This window comes from Petaurus breviceps, unplaced genomic scaffold (assembly GCF_028583685.1).
Source record: "Petaurus breviceps papuanus isolate PSGF00001 unplaced genomic scaffold, PetGlider_PUasm1.0 189, whole genome shotgun sequence".
In the NCBI taxonomy this organism is placed as follows: Eukaryota; Metazoa; Chordata; class Mammalia; order Diprotodontia; family Petauridae; genus Petaurus; species Petaurus breviceps.
This window is the reverse complement of record NW_027185809.1, coordinates 15,615,103-15,637,281: the sequence shown is the minus strand read 5'-3', so window position 1 is coordinate 15,637,281 and position 22,179 is coordinate 15,615,103. Positions and strand designations below refer to the sequence as shown.

At 39.5% G+C, this 22,179-nt stretch overlaps 1 protein-coding gene and 1 pseudogene across 3 annotated transcripts; one reads left to right on the top strand and one right to left on the bottom strand.

The window, feature by feature from the left end:
- Nucleotides 1-16,593, bottom strand: part of LOC138164145 (poly(rC)-binding protein 2 pseudogene) — a 35,724-nt pseudogene extending 19,131 nt beyond the window's left edge.
- Nucleotides 16,594-16,829: 236 nt separating this feature from the next.
- SRSF5 (serine and arginine rich splicing factor 5) lies at nt 16,830-21,408 on the top strand. Of its 3 annotated transcripts, none has more exons than XM_069091984.1 (8): nt 16,830-16,985; nt 17,831-17,975; nt 18,237-18,307; nt 19,044-19,142; nt 19,250-19,319; nt 20,520-20,593; nt 20,749-20,859; nt 20,973-21,408. In XM_069091984.1, exons 2-8 carry the CDS (start codon nt 17,850-17,852, stop codon nt 21,217-21,219), a joined length of 798 nt encoding a protein of 265 aa, XP_068948085.1. In that variant the 5' UTR covers nt 16,830-16,985; nt 17,831-17,849; the 3' UTR covers nt 21,220-21,408. The 3 variants fall into 3 exon arrangements, with proteins under 3 accessions (XP_068948085.1, XP_068948084.1, XP_068948086.1); XM_069091983.1 differs by having other exon boundaries at nt 20,970-21,408; XM_069091985.1 differs by lacking the exons at nt 20,749-20,859; nt 20,973-21,408 and having other exon boundaries at nt 19,577-20,568.
- The last annotated feature ends 771 nt before the right edge of the window (nt 21,409-22,179 follow it).

Sequence of the window (22,179 nt, the reverse complement as noted above, 5' to 3'; positions counted from 1 at the left end):
AAATATGGCGAAGACGGCTCCTCCTGCTTATAAACACCACGTCTGACTACTAATTAGTGAAATAGGGTATGCTTTTTTGGAGGTACTGGATAAGATTTCACAACTAAGTGACTTGGGAGAATGGGAAAAAGATAAATTTCCTTGAGAGAGAAAAGTAAATGGTCAGCAGATTCAAAGTCAGAATAGATTAACAAGAAAAGAACTATTTACTGCTCTATTGAGAGCAGGGGTTGATTTTGGAAAAATTGATGGTATTCCAACTAATGAACTACATAAAATGTACCATGATGGGGCAGCTAGTTGGCTCAGTGAATAGACCACTGGCCCCTGGAGTCAGGAGAACCCAAGTTCAAATCTGGCCTCAGACACTTAACACATCCTGTGTGACCTTGGCAAGTCAAGTCACTTAATCCCAATTGCTCAGCCCTTCCCCCTCCAAAAAGCAAAAATTAAAAAAAAAAAATGTACCATGATAAGAGGCTTAATGTCAGATGGAATAGGCAAGAATAGGAAATTGGCCAAACTCCAGCTGAGATTAAAGAAACACACAGACGACATCATTACAGACCCATATCAATCTGTCTGCATATTGGAAAAATGGATCAAATACTGTAACCAGGGGACTGATCAATACTGGGGAAGAGGCTTCCCTCATTTATGGGAACCCCGACAAATTCAAGCATGGAACTCCTATGACCATCACACGACTGGGAGGGGCTGAAATATCAGCCAAACAAGTCAAACTAACAATGAAAATTGGACATGTACTTAAGAAAGAATATGATGTGGTTATTTTACCCATTCTTGAATGTATAATTGGAATAGATAATATTGAGAGGCATGACTCTGAATTTACCTGAAGGGAGATACCAACTGGCAGTAAGGAAGACAGGAACTGATACAGTTTCAGTGGGAAAAATTAAAATGGACCCAATCACTTTACCCGAACCTTCTGAAGTAATTCCTTTAAAGCAGTATCGTGTGCCAGGTGGGCAAGATGAAACTACCAATACTATGAAGGAATATATTGAAGCAGGAGTGTTATTTTCTACAACCACACCAGGGAATAATCCTGTCTGGCCAGTATGAAAATCAGATGGGACGTGGAGAATGACAGTGGATTATAGACACCTGAATAAGGTGACTCCTCCCTTATATGCTGCTGTTCCAGATACCATTACTTCAATAAAAAGGATCCTTGATAGGATATACTTTTACCTGCTTGTCACAAGGATATCTGCATAGCCCCACTATTTGTCATAGGATTGTGGCTGAACATTTGAATGAGTTAAAGCTACCTGGTGTACAGCTTACCCACTACATTGATAACATTATGATACAAGGAAAAAATGTAAAAGAAGTGGAGAAGAATTTGACACTTTTAATTGAGCATATGAAAAGCAAAGGGTGGGAAATTAACCCTGCAAAAATTCAAGCACCAGCTCAAAATGTAAAATTTTGGGGTATACGATAGAAAAAGGGACTGCAAAAGATTCTGCTGCAAGCCCAACAAAAGATTCAGGACTTTCCTATACTCACCAATACGAAAGAGGCTCAAAAGTTTATAGGATTATTTTGATATTGGCAACATCACATAGTACATCTGGGACAAATTTTGAAACCCTTACATAAAGTTACTCAGAAGAAATATGAATTTGATTGGGAACTTGAGCAGAGTAAAGCTTTTGAGGAAGCCAAAGCTGCTATGCAATTGGCTCTAGATTTATGGCCTATGCAAAATGGCCCGGTGGAATTAGAAGTGACTGTACAGGGGCAGCCAGGTAGCACAGCGAGTAAGAGCATCAGTTCCAGTGTCAGGATGACCTGGAGATCGAATCCTGGGCTCAGACACTTAGCACCCACCCAGAAACACCTGGCCGTGTAACCTTGAGCAAGTTACCCCGATTGCTTAAAAAAAAAAGAAGTGACTATACAGGATGATTATGCAAACTGGAGTTTACAGCAGAAATAACAAAGCCAAAACATACCTTTATGATTTTGGTCTAGGAAACTTCCTTCATCTGGAGTTCAATATACACCTTTTGAAAACCAGTTGTTAGCTGTATATTGGCCTTTGGTAGAGACTGAACAACTGACTCTGGGCCATGAAGGACATTAAGGCCTGGAATCCTGATTATGACCTGGGTAATGACTACCCCAGCTTCTCACAGAATTGGACATGCCCAAGAGGCCAGCATAATTAAATGGGAATGGTATATTCAAAATAGAGCTAAAACAGGCAAAAATGGAGTTTCTACTCTATCGCAAAACATAGACACTGAGGGAAATTCCCTGAACCAAAGCAACAGTTGGTACAGTCCTTGTTAAAATGGAATGATGAATGTGATGGATTAACTGAAGAAGAGAAGAAACATGTATGATTTGCTGATGGGACAGCAAAATATTTGGGCCACAGAAGACATTGGAAAGCAGTGGCCTATAACCCATGTACTAGATAGACTTTGGAAAGTACTGATATAGATGGAAGTAGTCAATAGGCTGAATTTATGGCCATTAAAACAGAACAAGAGGACCATGTCATATATTTGCTGATTGTGGGCAGTAGCTAATGGGTTAGCTACATGGATGCCCATGTGGAAAAATCAAAATTGGGAAATTCATAGTAAACAAGTATGGGGCAAAGAATTTTTAGAAGATATATGGGACATGTCTTTGGTTATTAATTTGTCAGTTTTTCATGTAGATGCTCACATGGCCCTCACCACACAAGAATGTGAGTATAATGGACAGGATGAAAGACTAGCAAAGATTGCTGCTCAACATATTGTCCCTACTTTGACACCAACTGATGATCCAGTATTAGCAAAATGGGTCCACCAAATGGCCAGCCATTTAGGGGGTCCAGGCCACACACCAGTGGGCACAAGATCAAGGTATTAGTATAGCTCATTCATTGTTAAAACAGATAGCAGAGGAATGTCATATATGTCAACTGGAAAACAAACAAACTGCTCCTTGGGTAGTAACTGAGGAGCTAGCAAGGGGAAAAGTTCCAGCCCAAATTTGGCAAATAGATTATATTGGTCCTCTACCACAAGATAAAGGATGCAAATGTATATGTACTTGTGTTAACACCTATTCAGGTATACTAGTGGCTTGTCCTTATAAGAATATAACCCAGGGGCGGCCAGGTAGCACAGCAAGTAAGAGCACCGGCTCCAGTGTTGGGACAACCTGCAGATCGAATCCCAGGCTCAGACCCTTAGCACCCACCCAGAAACACCTGGCCGTGTAACCTTGAGCAAGTTACTTAACCCCAATTGCTTAGGGGCAGCCAGGTGGCTCAGCGAGTAAGAGCACCGGCTCCAGTATCAGGATGACCTGGATCAAATCTGGGCTCAGATACTCAGCACCACACCCAGAAATAACTGGCCATGTAACCTTGAGCAAGTTACTTAACCCCAATTGCTTTAAAAAAAAAAAAAAAGAATATAACCCAGAAAAATACCTGTAAAACTCTAGATCTCCTAAGTCTATATTATGGAACCCCAATGCAGATTCAAGGTGACAATTTCAAAGGTAATGAATGAAGAGATATTGTATATTAAACAATATAGAATGGATATATCATATTCCATATTATCCACAAGCATCTGGGTTAATTGAAAGAATGAATGGATTATTGAAAGAACAGTTAAGGAAGTTAAGTTCTAATAATTTATATTAACATTGGAGAGATAATTTGTTCACTGCTTTATGTAATTTGAATAATAGACCACTGGGAGGAAGTACACCTCTAGCCAGAATGATGACCCCAAATCTTCAAATTAGAAAACAGTATACAAATTTTGAGTATTAGACTGTGAGGCAAGATGTGCCAGCACCATATCCAGGAACACCTGGCTTGGCAGGTTATGATTTACATCATTTAGAAGACTTTTAGTTGGATGGAAAAGAAATAAGAAACATCTCTCCCTAAAAATCATCTTGGGCAGATATTACCTAAATCAGGTTTAGCAGGCTCGAGGAATACATGTATTGGCTGGAGTAACAGATTCTAATTATCAAGGAAAAATTATTGTTACCTTGCAAAATTTGGGTGAAGAACACATAGTTTAGTAAAAGTGATAGAATAGTTAAAGTGATTATTATTCCTTGTGAAACAACACCCCTTGTGAAAACTGACCCTCATTCTGAAATAAGTATCTGAAGGGTTTGGTTCTACTAATAGAATAAAATTGGGAGCTAAAGTATGGGTAAAGTGAAAGCCAGACGATGTTCCAAAGGCTGCGGAGATTATTGCTCAAAGGAAAGACAATACTGTGGCTGTTGTTTATTTCAGGAGAAGATGATTGCCAAATTGTACCATTAACTCATGTATTCTACCAAGAATGAGGCTATGATAATGGGTTCATGGACTCCAGAAGCATGGTTGACCCTATATTTGTCTCTTTTTGTCTTTTAAACTTGTTTGTGAGTTTTCTTTCCTGCAGGCTTAGTACCCTCCACCTGCATATGCCAGATTGCTTAAGCCAGATGTCACTCCCTGTCTATGACTGTAATGTGCTACCCCATTGACCAAGCTCCAGATGCCAGCTTAAGAACTTACCTCTTGAATCTATGTCCAATTTAAGCAGGAAGTAGCTATGGAGAAGAGACCTTTGCCCCTTACCCCAAGATTCTGAGCCCCATTCGTGTGAGGGGGGAGAGAATGGGGTGCTTATACCCAAGCCCACACCCCTAAGATATTGTTTTATGAGCTTATTTTCTATTATCCCTGTTATGTAGTTGCAAATTTCTATTGACACCAATTACCCCACTAGATATCCCTTTTTTATTTAATTTATGTAATGTAAATTTATTTAATTTAAAATTATTTATATTAATTTATGTAATGAAATGTATTGTTAATGTATTTTTGCTATGTGAGGGACATGAAAGATCTTGGGGCCTATTGTAATGGTAATGGTAATTTGAAGGTCTTCCCTGCCCCTTAATAAGCCTAAGGAAATTTGAAGACCTTCCCTGCTTTGAAAATAAACTCTGCCCCCTAAGAGGCTGAATGTAATCACATGGAGCCTGTGGTGGGAGGAGTTTGCTGAAGGGTGGAGCAGAGCCCACAGGAAGCTGGGAGTCAGAACAGCTAGATGGTGGGAGGAGAGAGGGCAAGCAAATAGTTAGGTTTGTGAGTAAATGTTGGTCTGTGGGAAGGCTAAAGGATGCCATAGCTTTCTCTCCCAAGATTTTTCAAGGTTTACTCAAGTAGCTCAAAAACTGTTTGTCAGGTCTTTTGACAGAGTCAGAGGTTCCCAAACTTATTTGGCCTACCACCCCCTTTCCCCCCCAAAAAAAAAATTTACTCAGTGTCTTCCCCTTTCCCCCACGTTTGGACATCTACTTTTTCTAACCCTTTAACTTTTTTTTTTTAATTTGTGACATTTCAAAAAATATATAAATTATTTTTAATGACGCATCTTAAATTTAATAATTTATTGTAAATTTTGGAGGTTTTTCTTGCATTGAAATTTTGATGATGAAATATTGCATCACGTAATCATACAATATCACATTTTGTTGTATTGTAAAGAAGTCATTACATGCACATGTTCCTGCCGATGCATGCTAGACTTCCTGGTGATGTGCTCGCTACACTTGCTTGTTAAGACCTGTTGGCAGACGACCACTGATCAGTTATAACTTTCATTTTGTGTGTTAATTTGGAAAATAATGTAATCGCTATGACTAACTCTGTTACACAACAGATGAAACATGTACAAACTGTTTTTCAAAATCTTATCTTCTATTCTTTCCTTATATTTCCACCACCCCTTTATTTTTATTCCATGTCTCCCAATGGCACCTGAGGCTACTACCCCCCTCACCACTCCAGCACCCCCAGCGGGCAATTTCACCCACTTTGGGAACCTCTGCAAGATGCTCTTTATCTGGGGATGGTAACTTGGTTTTATCAAGAACAATTGGACCTTTCTTTTTGGTCAAGGTTTTCAGGGAGTGTGATGTCTCTACTTGTCCTATTTCCAGACCAGTTGTTTTAATAGTAGATATTTTCTATTTTTTCTCTTTGTCAAGCATGAGGATTGTAGATTTACCAGCTTATATGTAGATTGTAGAAGGGAATTTAGAAGTCATCAGGTTCAACCCTTTCATTTTGCAGTTGAGGGAAGTGAAGCTGAGAGATATTAAGTGACCTGCCTTTGGTAACACAATCAGTAAATATATGTGGCAGGATTAGAACTCGTGGGTTTCTGACTCCAAGCTATAGATGGAATTATAGAATTCTATTTGATTCATTCTAATTTTCAAAGAATTTATGATCAAGGTAATGTTTTCCACATTAAATTCTAAATTATTTATTCTCCTTCCAATTCTTTCTTCCAGATTACTTATTTCACTTAAAATTCCATTTTTGAAAATCTAATACTTCATTTCATCTAGATATTTTTGTAATACTTCTGACCAATTATTTTTCCTCTGACTTTCTGCTTATAGTTGTTGTGGGGTTATTCTCTTTTGCATTTTCTTCTTGGGTGATTCTTAACTCATATATATATATATATATATATATATATATATATATATATATATATATTTTTTTTTTTTTTTTTTTGCTTTTTGGAGGGCAGTTGGGGTTAAGTGACACCTACTTTTAGAGTTAAGTGTCTAAGGCTGGTCTAGGTCCTCCTGTCTCCAGGGCTAGTGCTCTATTCACTGCGCCACCTACCCACCATGACTCATAATATTTCTTAAGAATATTTCATGTAATCTTTTCCCATTTACTCATATCTCCAGCTTCTGTTGCTGATTTGGGACTTTGTATCAGGGTGAAGCTCTAGCCCTATGAGTACTCTTAGATGGAGTGGCTCAGGCCCTGCACAATCCTGACCTTCCTTTCCAGGTTTTGATTTGTTTTCCCTTCATATGTCTGCACTCAGAGTTCTAGTAGTCTTTAGAGTCCCTAGCAAAGGGTCTAAAGTTGGCTTTCCCTGATCAGGGCACTGTGGTGAACTTTCTTTCCCCCAGGTGCCTTCCTTGTCTAGGAATTGGTTGATCTGTCTCTTTTCGTGTTTCCTAGATCAGCACACTGGATGTCCTTCCTCTAGGGAATCAGATCATGGCAGGAGCAGTCTTCCGATTTCTCTGGAGCTTCTCGGACATAATGCTGCTGCAGGATTTACCATTTGGGGTCTTTATAAGGACTTCTTATCTATTTACCTGGCCTCATGCTGCTTTCCCTATCTTTATTCTCTTTAGATTTTTTTTCCTTTCTATTTTATAAGTACCTCAGGGACTGCAGTGTTATGGTACAAGTGTTGGTGGTTTCATATCCTTGATAAAGAAAAAAATTATTGAAATAGTTTTTGAAGGGCGGCTAGGTGGCACAGTGAGTAGAGCACTGGCCCTGGAGTCAGGAGAAAACCCAAGTTCAAATCTGGCCTCAGACACCGAACACAAAAATCTAGCCGTGTGACCTTGGGCAAGTCACTTAACCCCAATTGCCTTCCAAAAAGGCAAAAAACAAACAAACAAAAAAATAGTTTTTGAAAATATTTTTCTTTTTTTTTTCTGTTTGTAGTCTTCCTTGTACTTTTCTCTTAGAATGCTCTTTGATAACTTTGCTTGGTTGGATATCTTGCCAAACTTTCTAGTTTTACCCTTAGCTTCTCTCTGCTTGATGGGTTCCTAATGTTCATAATTATTCTTTGTTAGATTTACAAATCAGTTTTTATTCTAATCTAGTGTTGCCTTTGGTAGGCATCCCTCTCCATTTGGAAAGTATTACATAGCAGAAGCTTGCTGACTAAGGCACTTTATGGGGTTTTTTTTGTCTCCTTGTTGTGGCACTTAGTTATTATTAGTCAGCATTGCTGTAATTTCTGTTCATTTACTTTTAATATTTCAAAAACATAAAAATTCAGGGTTAAATCTTTTAAAACATACTTATTAAATTATACTTAAATTGTATATAACAGATAAATATATAAATATATGTTATCTTTCATTATCATCTCATCATTCTTGTTTTTTAAAACAAATTCTGATCTTAGCCCTGATTAAAAGAATGTCTTTTTGTGTTTATTAAAATGTAGTCATCTTTGCTTTTTGTAGTGTTATTTAGTGTTCAGTATGTTCAGTGCTTTCTTTGTGAAGAGAATGTGATATAAAGACATGATACTTCTCTATCATCTAAAAAGTTTCCTGAACCCTATTTTCTCATAAATTTTCATCCCATCCTCACCTTTCCATTGAAGTTGCTAAGTATTAGAGTATGCTTATTTGATTTGCAGGGGTTTATGAAATTCTTTATAGACTTTCTCTACCACTTCCCCTTTAGCAACTAATGTTGGTATGAAACTACTATTATTTTCACGGTCTTTTTTTTTTTTTTACAAATACTTATAATCAGCACTACAATACATATAATGACCAAATATCTCATGAAATGTTTCCTATACCCTCTGGATATATAATAAAATTCACACTGCCAACTCTTTTCTTTACCTTACAAAGGAGTCCCTATCAGTACCTCTCATTTAGCTACAACTTCCTTCCTGCTTCTGCTTTCCTTTATAACAAGAATGCAAAGATTGATATAATTCTTCTCCTCCAGCAACATGTTCACTCACTGATCACCTGACAACGATCTCATGTATGGCGTACCATGTCAAATTAAAGCTTGTTGATGAACTTTCAGGTCACATGATAATCAGGATAGTGGACTAACCATTTTCTTCAGTCCTCATGACCACTTGAAAGTCCCCAAAATAAAAATTATATACAAGAGATAAAGCAACTACAGCTTCTTTCCGAGGTTAGGACATCAAGAACTAGAATGGATTAACATCCCTAACACATTCAGTCAGCACCCCCACTTCCGCCAATCTCCATAATGTGACTGGATGGCACTGGAGGACTCATGAGTTTATGACCTGGGATATACTCAACAATCCCTTTGCTGATGCTATAGCCTCTGCTGACACACATTTCTGTCCATGCTTCTCACTCTATCATTCTATGGCAATAAGCATGGTAGCATCTGCAATTATCCACAACCTTTTTTTATGCTGTTTAATTGGTTTTTTTGTTCAGATTGTCTTTCTTTCATTTTTGCACATTTATTTGAATACTTATCTGTTAATGAAAGTTAAAACAATTTATCAACACAAATTAAAATTAAAAATAGGTACTATTGTCAAGAGACAAAATCATGCAACCATTCTGACAGGATCCACTACAAATTTATGTTACACAACCTCAACTGGGCCCACATTGCTGGTGATCCCTTATATACCTCCTCCCTTATCAACTCACTATCCCACTCTCCACAGCAACTCTCCCAAACCTTTTCATCAAATATCCCATGACCCTTCCTCTCTTCCTACTCTCTCAGCTGAGATTTTGCCTCATTTTTTGTTGTTGTTGCTGCTTTTTGGAGGGGGGAAGGCAGGGCAATTGGAGTTAAGTGACTTGCCCAAGGTCACATGGCTAGTAAGTGTTAAGTGTCTGAGGCTAGATTTGAACTCAGGTCCTTCTGACTCCAGGGCTGGTGCTCAACTCACTGCACCACCTAGCCGCCCCATTGCCTCATATTTTACAGAAAAAACTGAGGCCATTCACCATGAGCTTCCTGTTCTCCCCTCTTCCTCACTTCCTATCACTCGGGTGCCTTCTGCCACTTTCTATGCCTTCACTCCTATCTCACATTATGGAGTGGACTTACTCCCCTTACCAAGGTTGACCCTGCAAGGAATCCCATTCCTTTCCATCTCCTCCAACAGATTCTCCTCTCTGTCATCCCTACTCTTTCTTTTATTTTCAATTTCTTCCTTTCTACTGGCTCATTTCCTATTGTCTACAAACACGCCCATATCTTTCTCATGCTGAAAAAACCCTCACTTGATCATCCCTTCTACCTCTGTTAATACAACCTGGAAGTCATTCTGGACCCCTTACTATCTCTCACCCCTCATACCCGAGTTATTGCTAAGGGCTGTCAATGTCACCTTTGCGACATCTCTCCAATGTGCTCCCTTTTCTCCTCCGACACTGCTACCACCCTGCATTCCTTTGGGTCACACAGAGGGAGGGTCCTTGTACACTGTCTGCATTCTTTTGGGTCACGTAGACCTTCTGTTGGGGGGGGGGGCATATAAACTCCATTAGATTGTAAGCTTCTTGAGGACAGGGACTGCCTTTTTTTTTTCTCTAGAACTTAGCACATTTCCTGGTACATAGAAGGCATTTAATAAATGTTTATTGAATTGAGCTGAATATATGAAGATCCTGAATCAGAGAGATAGTAGGACGCCTGAAGCCTGAAGGGTATTAGCATTAGAAACTTAGAAATCAGACAGAATTTCGACAGTTTCTGGCTTCCTGGCCTATCCACATTCACTCTTGTACTTTCCTGGTATTCTAGGCCTATGTCTCCCCAAGATGCTTATCTCCCTTTCTATATTACTGGATGTTGTTTGTGGGCAAGAGCTAGAGATGCTGGAACTCGTTCTGTTGTCTCTGAGATGGTTTAGTATGAAAGAACTAGTGACAGGATAGGTGAAATCATTTTGGTGGGATCTTTCGGAAAGCAGGTAAAAATGTGTAACTTGCCTTAAAAATTAAACAGTTTGGCCTGGTTTTGGTAGGATCTCAGATTTTATTTTACAGGTAAGGACACTGACATATAAGGCATAAAGAAATACATGCCTAGTAAGAATGAGAGGCAGGACTTGAACTTAAGTCTTTCGATCATGAGTCTAACCCAGCCTTGTAGTTTTAAAGATAAAGGTGGCCAGTAGGTAGGGGACACATCAAGCTGCAGGTTAGGCAAATGGGGAATGTTCAAAAGGTTTTGTGATATAACTGGGCATGTTCAGTCAAGCCCAGTTTATAGAAATACCAAATGCTACAGTAGTTCAGAGGAGGGAGAGAATATATCCACCTGGGGAGGCAGAATAGAGCAGAAGGCCCCTGGAATCATGGGCCCTAGGCTCCAGTTATTACATGTAACTGCTGGGCGACATTCAGCAAATGAGCCTGGAGAGTTTTAGTTTCCTCAACTGAAAAATGAGGGGATTGGACTAGATGACCTTGGAATCCACTTTAGCTCTAAATCCCATGTTATATGATTAGGGTCGGTTCTGTTGGTTACCAACAGCATACTAAGCGTGTACAAGTGAGACACAGTGTAGTATTATTCTTTGGAAAAAATTATCTTATGACAAAATAATAACCAGATACATAGAATAGCTTAATAGTAGCTATATACAACTTGTATTAAAATGTCAACTATAAAATGCTCTTTAAAAAAGATGCATATTGTAGTATATTCTGGAAGTCAGCTGACTGGAACCTGGCCAGGCCACATGAGCCAAGGTCCACAGAGGAAGATTTTCCACCCACATCTCCCCTCCCTTACAATGACCACAGGATCCCAGGAAAGGGATTGAGGAGTACTGCCTTAAATCTCCAAGAATTATATTCAACACTCGGCATAGGCTAGTCCTCAAATGAGCTGATTTATTACCTTTTCTTGTTAGTGATAAGGGGACGGCATCCCAATAGGTTCAGCAGGAATTCTGATCTTATCTAAGACCAGAAAACCTGCAATAGCGTCTGGAAAGAATTCAAGGTCTCAGGCTTAACTGGAGTGAGAGTTGTAGAAGTTTATTGTTACGCTTCCAGGAGAAGCGGGCAAGAGTCCTTTAGGGGACCTGCGAGTGAGAGGGTTACAGGCTTTTACTTTTAAAGGGTAGGGCTGCCGTTGTCAGGGCTGGCCTGACGGGAGGGGCCTCAATGCATGGACAAAGGTCAGAGCCGACCAAGAGGAGCATGTGAATCATAGTTTAGATAAGATTTGGGCCAGGTCGTTAAGGAGACAAAAGGCAAGGACAAAGGAGGGTGTGGGTCAGGCCACCAAGAAATGTAGAGATTAAGTAAGAACAAAGGGGTCACAGTGTGTTGCCTAGGTGGAGTGTGGGATAGGGAGAAGGGGCAGAGCTCAAGGGTGGGAAAGGACAAATTGCAGTTACAATTGAACAGACGGGTTTTACAAGTTGGTTTCACAAATTGATCTAGACCCCAGGTACCCCATCATTAGGAACTAAAGAACTTTCCTGGAGTTTAGCCACTTGGAATACAATGTTCTGTGCTTATCCCAATTTCCCCAGTAGGGGCCAAGTTGTTCTTCTCTCTTGTGCACCTTGTCCTCTTTATAGAACACTAAATTGGCTTTGAAGTTTCCTCCCATTAAACTTCTGTTATTCTCTGTTCCAGTAAGTAAGGTAAATGAGGTCACCCTAAATTCAAATTCTAACAGTTGAAAACAATCACGTTAAGTAGATTTTGCGTATTGGTGAATCTCTTTATCTATATAAAATTTTATTGAAAGAACTGATACATTTGTTATCGCTGGGGATAAAATAAAATTTTATGTCACACATTTAGCAATAGGTCACATCTTCGCATTGCTAAACCAGACTCAAAAAATCTCTATCCCTACTAGGTGAAGGTGGAAGCTTAGTATCTCCTGCAGTTCTCAGTATAACCTGTTGATAAGATTCATAGCAAAAAACAAGCACACAGGTTTTTCTGTTCAACAAACAAGGGATTACATAAAGACAAATAAAGAACCTTCAATCCAGAGTCTAAAGACCTATTGATCTGTATCTGGCACATAGTAACCACTTAATGTCTGGTTGATTATTGATTATTTTGTTGACACACTGCAAAGAGGTGCTGAAAATATTATTGTTAGTAACTGTTTTCATTTTTGCTTCCTGAGCTTGAATCAACTGCCTCATGCACTCTTGTGACTGGAGTGCTAAAGGGCTTGGCCATTCAATTAAAATTGCCACCTTAAGTCTCATAGAATTTCTAGGTGTGTGTTTTGTTTTAGAAGCTGCTGGAGCAGACTCCTCGCGAGAGAGACATTCTGTGTATATGTGGGAGGTGGAAGTGGGGTAGAAGGGGAGGAATTGGGATAAATTGGGCAATAAAAAAAAAACCCTTTCTCCCTAAAAAACTCCTTTCCTGTAACCCCCATACATCCATAGTCCCATCCCTTTCCCACTATTCAGAATTTGCACCTAAGAACACTTATTCCTTTCCTTTATCCCTCCTCCTCCACAAATCCTCCTGCACCCAAAAGCATAAATACTAATTAGAAGCTTTAGATACAATTGCGAATCCCAATGTATGGGAAAGGTAAAAGTGTGGTTTCTCAGAGACTATCTGCTAAAGTCCTTAGGCCTTAGGCCTAAGTTTCCATTTTCTAGAAATTATGTGACTTTGAAACTTTAGAAATCTTTCTATATAGTTGCTCTATTTCTAGTCAGCCCTTCTCACCCGGCTTACTATAAAAGAGTTAAATTTCTATAGAACTGCAAGAATTGCTGAACAAGACTACTGATAAGGAGGAACAGGCAGTAACCTTGGGAAAGTTGAGGCAGTAGCCTTGGGAAGAAGCTCAGACCCTGGTTCCCAGAAAAAAAAAAAACAATTCCTAGATAATACTAAAAATAATGAAGAATGGAAAGGAGCTGGCAGCAGCAGGTGGATTTAACCAATAAAGGAACAGACAGCAGCCTTGGGGCGCTCAAGCCCAGATAAGAGTGTGTCTAGGGTAAGCCTAAAGAGGGTTCAGTATTCTAAAGTTGTTACTGTGCTTGCCTAGTGGACCTCATATATTATGTATATTATCTAGCAAAATTAGAGCCTCATTAGTAATAATTATGTTAATGTTTGTAACCTTTTGTTTATTTAACCCAACTTTAGCGTCTGTACTTTGGCCTCCTCTCCTGCACATTGCTCCAGATTCAAATAAATCTTTTCTAACTTCACTTTGGGAGGTCTCCGAGTAGTCAATTTGGGTTAGGGCCTCCGTATCCCACACACCAATATTTTCCTTTTCAATATAGCAAATGAATACTCAGAATGCACACTTGCAGTTTAAACCTCTTTGTAAATATATAGATTTTTTTTAATTTTAGGAGAGGATATTTAATAGCCCCCCCCCCCTGCCTTTTCCTTTTTTTTTTTTTTTGCTTTTTTTAAGGCTTTTTGGGTTTTGTTGTTTGCCCATTGTTACACGGCTAGTGTTTTTAGTTTTTGTGTTAAGTGTCTGAGGCTGGATTTGAACTCAGGTCCTCCTGATTCCAGGGCCAGTGCTTTATTCACTGCGCCACCTAGCTGCCCCCCCCCTTTTCCATATTAAATAAATTTAAGTGCCCTACTTTACAGTAGCTTGCTTTTTCTGCCCTGGTTTAGGAGTGTGAGAGTGTGGGGGGTATGGAAACCCTGACCCAAATTGACTAGTCAGAGACCTCTCAAAGTGAAGGTAGTTTTAGTAGAATCTCTCGAGAAGCGGGCAGTCCAGTCTCTGGTACAGCACCGAGAGAGAGGAGGCAGAGGTATGAAGCAGAAACTGGGTTAAATAAGCAAGGGTTACCCGCCCCTCCCAAACATTAACCTAATTATTACTAATGAGGCTCTAATTTTGTTATATAACATACATAATACATGAGGTCCACTACCCAAGCCCAGTAACAACGTCAGAATACCGAACCCCCTTCAGTCCAACTTAGATGTGTCCTTATCTGGACCTGAGTGTCCCAAGGTCTCTACTTTCTGATTGGTCAAATCCACCTGCTGCTGCCAACATTACTTCATTTTTAGTATTATCTAGGAGTTCTCTGGGAACTCAAACTTCTTCCCAAGGCTAATATCTGACACTTTTTATCAGTAGTCTTGTTTCAGCAATTCTTGCAGTTCTATAGAAACGTAACCCTTTGCTACCTCTCACACTACCATTCCTTTCCCCAAACTAAAAACACTTCTAATTTGGTCTCAATAGTTAATCCAATCAATTGTATTAATACTCATTAGCTCTTACATTACCTCAAAATTCACAATGACTTACATATATATATATATACATATGTGGAAGCAATATTAAACTTAGTTACAAAATATAAGGAAGTAATAAGAATGTAATAGGATGTTCAGAATGGGGAAACTTCACTTCAAGTCATCCCTCACAATTGTAAAGGAATGGGAGATCTGAGGGTAAATTGGCAGAGATGAAAGCATCTACAGAGCCAGAGAGCTGCTGATATTGGTAAAGATAGAAAATCAATTTATGTTGAAAAATGGGGAGAGGAATCCCTAAGAAGGGCTCCACTTAAAGATGAAGAATCTATTATATTTCTACTGAACACAGAGACAGAGGTTAGCATTTTCTAACTTTTCATTAAGATTTCTCTAAATTTCCAAAATTGCTGCAACCCTCTAGGGCAGTGTTTCATCAAACAGTGCTGCTGCAAATCCTAAGATACTCTAAGGTTTTGTTAAATTAAATTTATGTTTTTTGTTAATGGCATTAAAACAATGCTTTTAGAGAGTTTTACTTATAAGGGTGGCATGGCCTGAGGGCATGCACAGTGCAAAATTCACATGCTATGAGTTTAGAACCAAGGCTTCATTGAAATTGCACAATGCAACACAGGCAAATGCTGCCAGAAACACTTTGGCTTCATTATGCATTTGATTTTTAATTAATTTTTGGTCCTTGTGTGTTTTACTGTTGCCAAATTTTTCTCACCCCATAGGGTCGCAATCCACACTTTTAAGATCTGCCTAGGGAGTGGATGAGGTTGAAGAAGTACTAAGACTAAATTTGGAGGGGATAATTTGGCAAGGAGAAATAGTTACCAAGTATAATTCTGTTTAATGTAGCTAAGTGTGGACAGAAACCTATGAGTGACAATAAATGAGATGTAATTTTTTGGGGAGAACTTTGCAGAGTAAGGTGGCATCTGTAACAGAAGGGGAAAAAAAAGAACTGTCTTTCATGATGAGGAAAAAAAAAGTAGAGGGTTAGGAGACCAATGGTGATAGGTTCAAAAAAATAGTGATGTTTAGCATTGGAGAGGAGAAACCTGGAGACAAGTTCACTCTTTTCAAATGTTTGAAGGCTTTGCCAGGTGAAAGAGGGATTCCACCTACTTGTCTGGCTCGGCTTCAAGCAACTGGTAGAAGGCAAGGAAATTTAGGCTCGATATGAGGAAAAACTTAAAAGGTGTCCAAAAGTGAAAAGGCCTCACCAAATTGCTTAGCACAAGTGAAAGCTGTATCATCATTTGCTGGGGAGGTTTGTGGAGATTTTGTGACATTCATTCTGTTTTGTAAGTGCAAACATCTAGCTTCTCGGTAGCTTAAAAGGGAAAAGAGCTTGAAGGTATAAGAAGAGGTATAGCTAGAACACTTTTATTCCAGTTAAAAGGGAGGAGTAATTTGCAACACAAAAGGTATGAGAATACATAAGATTTGTAATCCTAGAAATTTTGCAAAATCAGAATTTTTTGTACAAAAAAGAAATTTGTAAATCCTCGGTATTTAGTTGTCTGCATACCCACAAAGCATGGATGACAGGGTCAGGGTCATTTCATGCATGCAAGGCAAGACTAACAACACATGGTGGTGGTGGGCACAGCTGTGAAGGTTTGGAGAGCGGGCAGCTGACAGGATGCTGGCTATTTTTGAGAACAAGAGGATGAAAGGGTAAAGATTAAACACAGTGGCTAGAAAGCAGACAAATACAAAAGCAGCGGCCTCCATTGTCCCTCCCGGTCGGGCTTCGGGGGCTGGCTCCAAGGGATGACCCCCCAACCTCCCCCTCCCCGCTCCCCCCCTCCCCCCCCCCTCAAAGTCCGTCCTTGGCCCCGCCCCGCAGCGGCTCCAGCCTCCGGTACAGAAGAGGAGGAGCCTCTGACGCTCTCGCCGGTTTCTTCAGCAGAAGAACGCGCAAGAGGGTCACGTGCTGCTCTGGGCTAGGACCGGAAGTGACGCACACAGAGGACCTTCCATTTTGTGTAACGTACGAGTTGTTAAGTGCGTCAGTTGCAGAAAGACGTACCCTGAGGAAGTTCGTGGTCTCCGACGGAGCGCTGTTGGTGGACTTTCCCGGCCTCCAGCCGATTCAGCGCTTTAGCTCCTGCCCATTTAGATTGGTAAGCGACCGGCCTTCTAAGGAAAATAATGCCATTCGGAATTATTTTTGCCGCTCCGGTAACTGACTTTCCGTAGTCGCGGTTAAGGAAAGACACTGCGGGGATACGCCGTATTACCGGCAAGAAATATTTTCTCGCTCCTCGGGCGTGAAAAGGGCCTAAAGGTTGCTGCCCGGAAGCGTCTATCGAGTTTTTCAGAGGGCTGTAGGTTAGGGGGGCGGTGGCCGTTATAGCTTTACGACTTTTTCCCCGTTTCATCTTCATTCAGGAGGTTAAGTGTTAGGATTTGGAAGACAAACCTTTACCGGCCATTCATCCGCCAAATCGGCCGCTTAAACGGTCTGCCGGTCGGTTGGTAACGTTCGTGGGGGAGGGGAGGGGAGTGAGATATTTGCGCGCGCAACTCCGGTCCCTTCCCCGCCCAGACGCCATTTTGTGGTTCTGAAGGCTTTATTGGCTTGCTGCGCATGCGCCGGCGTCGCGCCGCGTGATCTCGAGCTTCCATTTGGCTGTGACGCTCTGGCAGATGAGGAGCTCACGCGGCTGCTCGAGATTGGCCCGGAGAATGGGGAGGATGTCGCCCCTCCTCCGGTTCTCGGCCTTTCCAACTGCGGCGTAGAGGAGGGCAAGTGCGCCTGCGCAATCTGAGATGTCAGTGGGCGTTGCGGATGCCGCAGTAGGTGGGGGGAGGAATGACGTGTCTAGATGATTGAGTGTTGGTTTTGTTGCCTCGGGCTGCTGGAAAACTATGGTAGTTTGTTTCTAAACACGCGGGAATCCCCCATAGGTTGTGGTTAGAACGTTACTTTCAGTTTTATAGCTGATGTATCGTTTATTTCTAAAAGGAATTAAAAGTGGGACACCATGAGTGGCTGTAGAGTATTCATCGGAAGGCTGAATCCAGCAGCTCGAGAAAAAGATGTGGAAAGATTCTTTAAAGGATATGGACGAATAAGAGACATTGATCTGAAGAGAGGCTTTGGGTTTGTGGTAGGTATCCAGTAAAAACCGGTTCTGGCACCTATTATTACTGGATTAACAATGGCTTTAAGAAATTGCCCATTTTGAGAGAAAATTTAAATTTTAAATATTAGTGGCCCGAATTACTGCTAGCATTAGTATATAGGTTATTGGTTGCTATGACTTATACTGCCTTAGTTCACTAACATGCAATGCTGCTTTAAGGTTGCCTAGTGCTTCACATCTATTCATTTAACCTTGATTAAATAGCTTAAGTAATTGATTTCTTAGGAATTTGAGGACCCAAGAGATGCTGATGATGCTGTTTATGAACTTGATGGAAAGGAACTCTGCAGTGAGCGGTAATTCTTTTTGTTTAAAGATTAGTGCTGGAATTGATCTCTGGGATTTAGGCTCAAGACCAACTGTTATTGCCTGTGCCACCATAGGCTTCTGAGTCTTAATTTTTATCATGACCTAGGAAAATTACTTTCAACTTTAAATCTATGTGCCTGTGAAATCTAAGTTACTTAGATTTTTTTGTTGTTGTTGTTGTTAAATATCTATTTAAGCCAAGTTTATTGAAGTAGTGTTCTTAGAACACTACAGTATGGCAAACAGTGTAAATTACTATAAGTCATCTCAAAAGCTAGACTTTTTTTAATGACTTGTTTTAAAGATATATTTTATTGTAACAGGATAAATATTTTTAATATTTAACTTTGAGTTAATGAAGGCTTACAAGTAACACTCTTTAGAAACTGTCAAATGAATTTTCTATGCATCTCTACATGAAAGTTTAATTATAGTGATAATTTACAAATGTATTCATAGAAATAATTACATGCTATGCCTATAGTTGTGTTGCAAAATCAATAATGTTGAACTCTTCAGAGTCAAAGATAAAAACCTGGGTTTGATTCCTGTTTAGATACTTAACTAGTTCTGTGGTCATGACTGAGTCATATAATTCAGTTTTTAATGGGGGCTTAACATCTGTATTATCAACATGTAATAGATTAAAACTTAAATGAGAATGTATGTAAGTACTTAGGAAAGTATAAGCATTGTTAGTGAAGACTTTTCTCTTTATTCTAGGGTTACTATTGAACATGCCAGGGCTCGTTCTCGAGGTGGACGAGGAAGAGGGCGATACTCTGATCGATTTAGTAGCCGTCGTCCCCGAAATGATAGGAGGTATGGGTTTTTCTGAGTTAAGGTGTTTAGTCTAAAAACAGAATTGAATAAGTAAAATGTCCTTTCTCTTAAAATTCACAGATAGAATTTTTCCGTTTCTTTTTTAGAAATGCCCCACCTGTACGAACAGAAAATCGTCTTATAGTTGAGAATTTATCTTCACGAGTCAGCTGGCAGGTTTGTTGAAATAAGGTTTAAAACTTTTTTAATATTTTAAAAAATAATGGGTAGTTAATATTAAACCTTTTACTAAAATAGTTTTATCTTTAAATATGAACTTAACTGGACATCTGTAATATCATTTAAAACTATTTAACATAATTGGGGGATATTTCAAGCCTAGAGTAATGATAGTGATCAAATGTAAATGTTTTTGAGGATTTTTCTTGTTTTAAAATCAATTTTAACCAAATATTAAACCCTTTATTTGCCAGCCTATCTGTGTCGTTGGCCTTATGACGAGGAGTGCCTGTGGGTTATCCTAATCGTTCTGTCTTGGTCACTCTTGGTTGGGCCTGGTTGACTTTGCCAGTCAGCTCCTACAGTGATCAGTTGGCCACCTCTAGATCTGTGTTTGCCGGTCTAGACGTAATCGGTGCACTTCCTTAAAGTGCCAGGTTGCAGCGATCCCCGAGATAACGAGATCTGATCCCTAAGTTGAGAGCTGTTCTCCTGTAACGCTTCCGAATAAGAGGTCCTGGTCGAAAAGAGTTGAAAGATACGAAATTAGGTGGTCGTTGGAATCCTGATCGCAGTAAAGTGGTCCTTGGTAACTTCACAAGAGTAGAAAATGTCTGCATCCGTCAGTAGTCTGCTAATAGGGAGGGCTGTGCGATTTAAAGGCTTCCATCGATTGGGTAGTGTCCTTCAAGTGGGTGGCGAAGAGCCAGTCGGGCATATGTCATGACGGTATCTCCGAGCGATTAATGCAGTTTGCTGCTTGACTAGCCTAGGGAAATGTTAATAAAGGTAAAGTAAACTACGTTTTTAATGACATATGGGGCACAAAATAACTGGTGTCTTGTAAATGTTATGTTTAAATATAAGACTTACTCTACTTCAGTCTTTACTTTGCAAACATGTACTGTTAACTTTTGTTTTTTTTTTCTTTTTTTTTGTGCTGAGCCTCAGTATAGACTAATACTTGTAACGTTAAAATCCAGATTTTTCCTTTGCATTTTGCTTAAAGCAATATGCTATTTTCACTTATTTCGTGCCCTGATGTAGATAATTTTGAATTCTGATAGAATACAAGTGTGGTAAATGCCATGTTTGTACTTTATCTAACATCTTCTCTTTCAGTAGTCTTGTTTTATGCCATGTTATCTGTTTATATTCTTTTATTTTTCTTCGTTTAACATAATTGTCTTGTGTTAGGATCTCAAAGATTTCATGAGACAAGCTGGGGAAGTAACCTTTGCAGATGCTCATAGACCTAAACTAAATGAAGGGTAGGTAAAGCCTATAAAAATGACTTGAATTTACAGTGTGTGCTTGTAACTTGGGATCGTGGTAACTCAGATCTTGTAACCTATTTATATTGCAGCATGTTCTGTATTGTTCTTCTGATAATTTAACAGTAATGGAATCAATACCTCTTTCCTAGGGTGGTTGAGTTTGCCTCTTACAGTGACTTAAAGAATGCTATTGAGAAACTTTCCGGAAAAGAAATAAATGGAAGGAAAATTAAACTGATTGAAGGCAGCAAAAGGCACAGGTATTTTTTCTGTCTGTTGAAGTATAATTTTCTGCTATTTTGAGAAAATAGCAAGAATACAGGAAAGGTGGGTTTTATTCCTACTAACTAGTTATTTTATTTCATATTAGTAGGTCAAGAAGTCGATCACGTTCCCGCACTAGGAGCTCTTCTAGGTCTCGGAGCCGATCTCGGTCTCGGAGCCGCAAGTCTTACAGCAGGTCCAGAAGCCGGAGCCATAGCAAATCCCGGTCTGTTAGTAGGTCACCTATGCCTGAGAAGAGCCAGAAACGGGGCTCTTCAAGTAGATCTAAATCTCCAGCATCTGTGGATCGTCAGAGATCCAGATCTAGGTCTAGATCTGTTGACAGTGGCAATTGAACTGTACATTATTTGCCCTGGGGACCTTTAAAAAAAAAAAAAAAGACAAAAATCAAACCATACTTGCTAAAAATCCTGGTAAGTATGTGCTTTTCTGGGAGAGGGGGTTGGGGGGTGGGCTGGAAATCTTTGTAAATGTGGACCACCAAGGGTTGTTGAAAACTAATTGTATTAAATGTCTTTTGATAAGCCTTCTCCTGCTCACATTTTTGTGAATGTCTGAAGTGTATAGTTATGTATATTGATTGCTCTTTTATAACTAGAGCAACTTTAATTTTTTGTACTAAAGAAATAATTTGAACGTTTTAGTTCCTAGTTTATTGGAATATGTGAGTGGCAATTCAGAAATTAGTTTAATGCCTTATAATTAAACTAATCGCTTTGAACACTTAAGAACTCTACATCTGCTGTATATAAAGCTTTGGGTGGGGTGGTAGGGTTTGTGTGTGTGTGTGTGTGTGTGTGTGTTTGAGAGGGGGTTTTTTGGGTGGGGAGCAAGGGTACGTTCCCACCTACCCTATCACAACTTATGAAAGACAGCGTCGCTGTTATTATTGGTAATAAAATTTGTAAAAAAAAAACCTCTGGTTCATTTGACTGAAACTATGAAAGAATTCCCCTTTTACTACTCAACCTTCACCTTTTCTGGGCCCGAGTTTGGCATTCAGTATTTGGGGAGTGCCATTGAATCTAGGAATTTATTGGGGTGGGGGAAAGAAGAATTGATATATAACCTTCTATAATAAAGTATTTTAAATGCTTTTACCATGTCTTAACCAATATACCAGTAAAAGACCCAGACCCAACTCTAGTGTGTGTGTGTGTATATGTGTATATATATAGCTATACAGCATATTAAAAGATAATTACCTGTGTAAAAAAGTGTTTTATCACTTAATGCATTCATTTTAATTTTTGACATAAATTTTTAGAACTTTCAAGGTGGATTCTAAGGCCCAT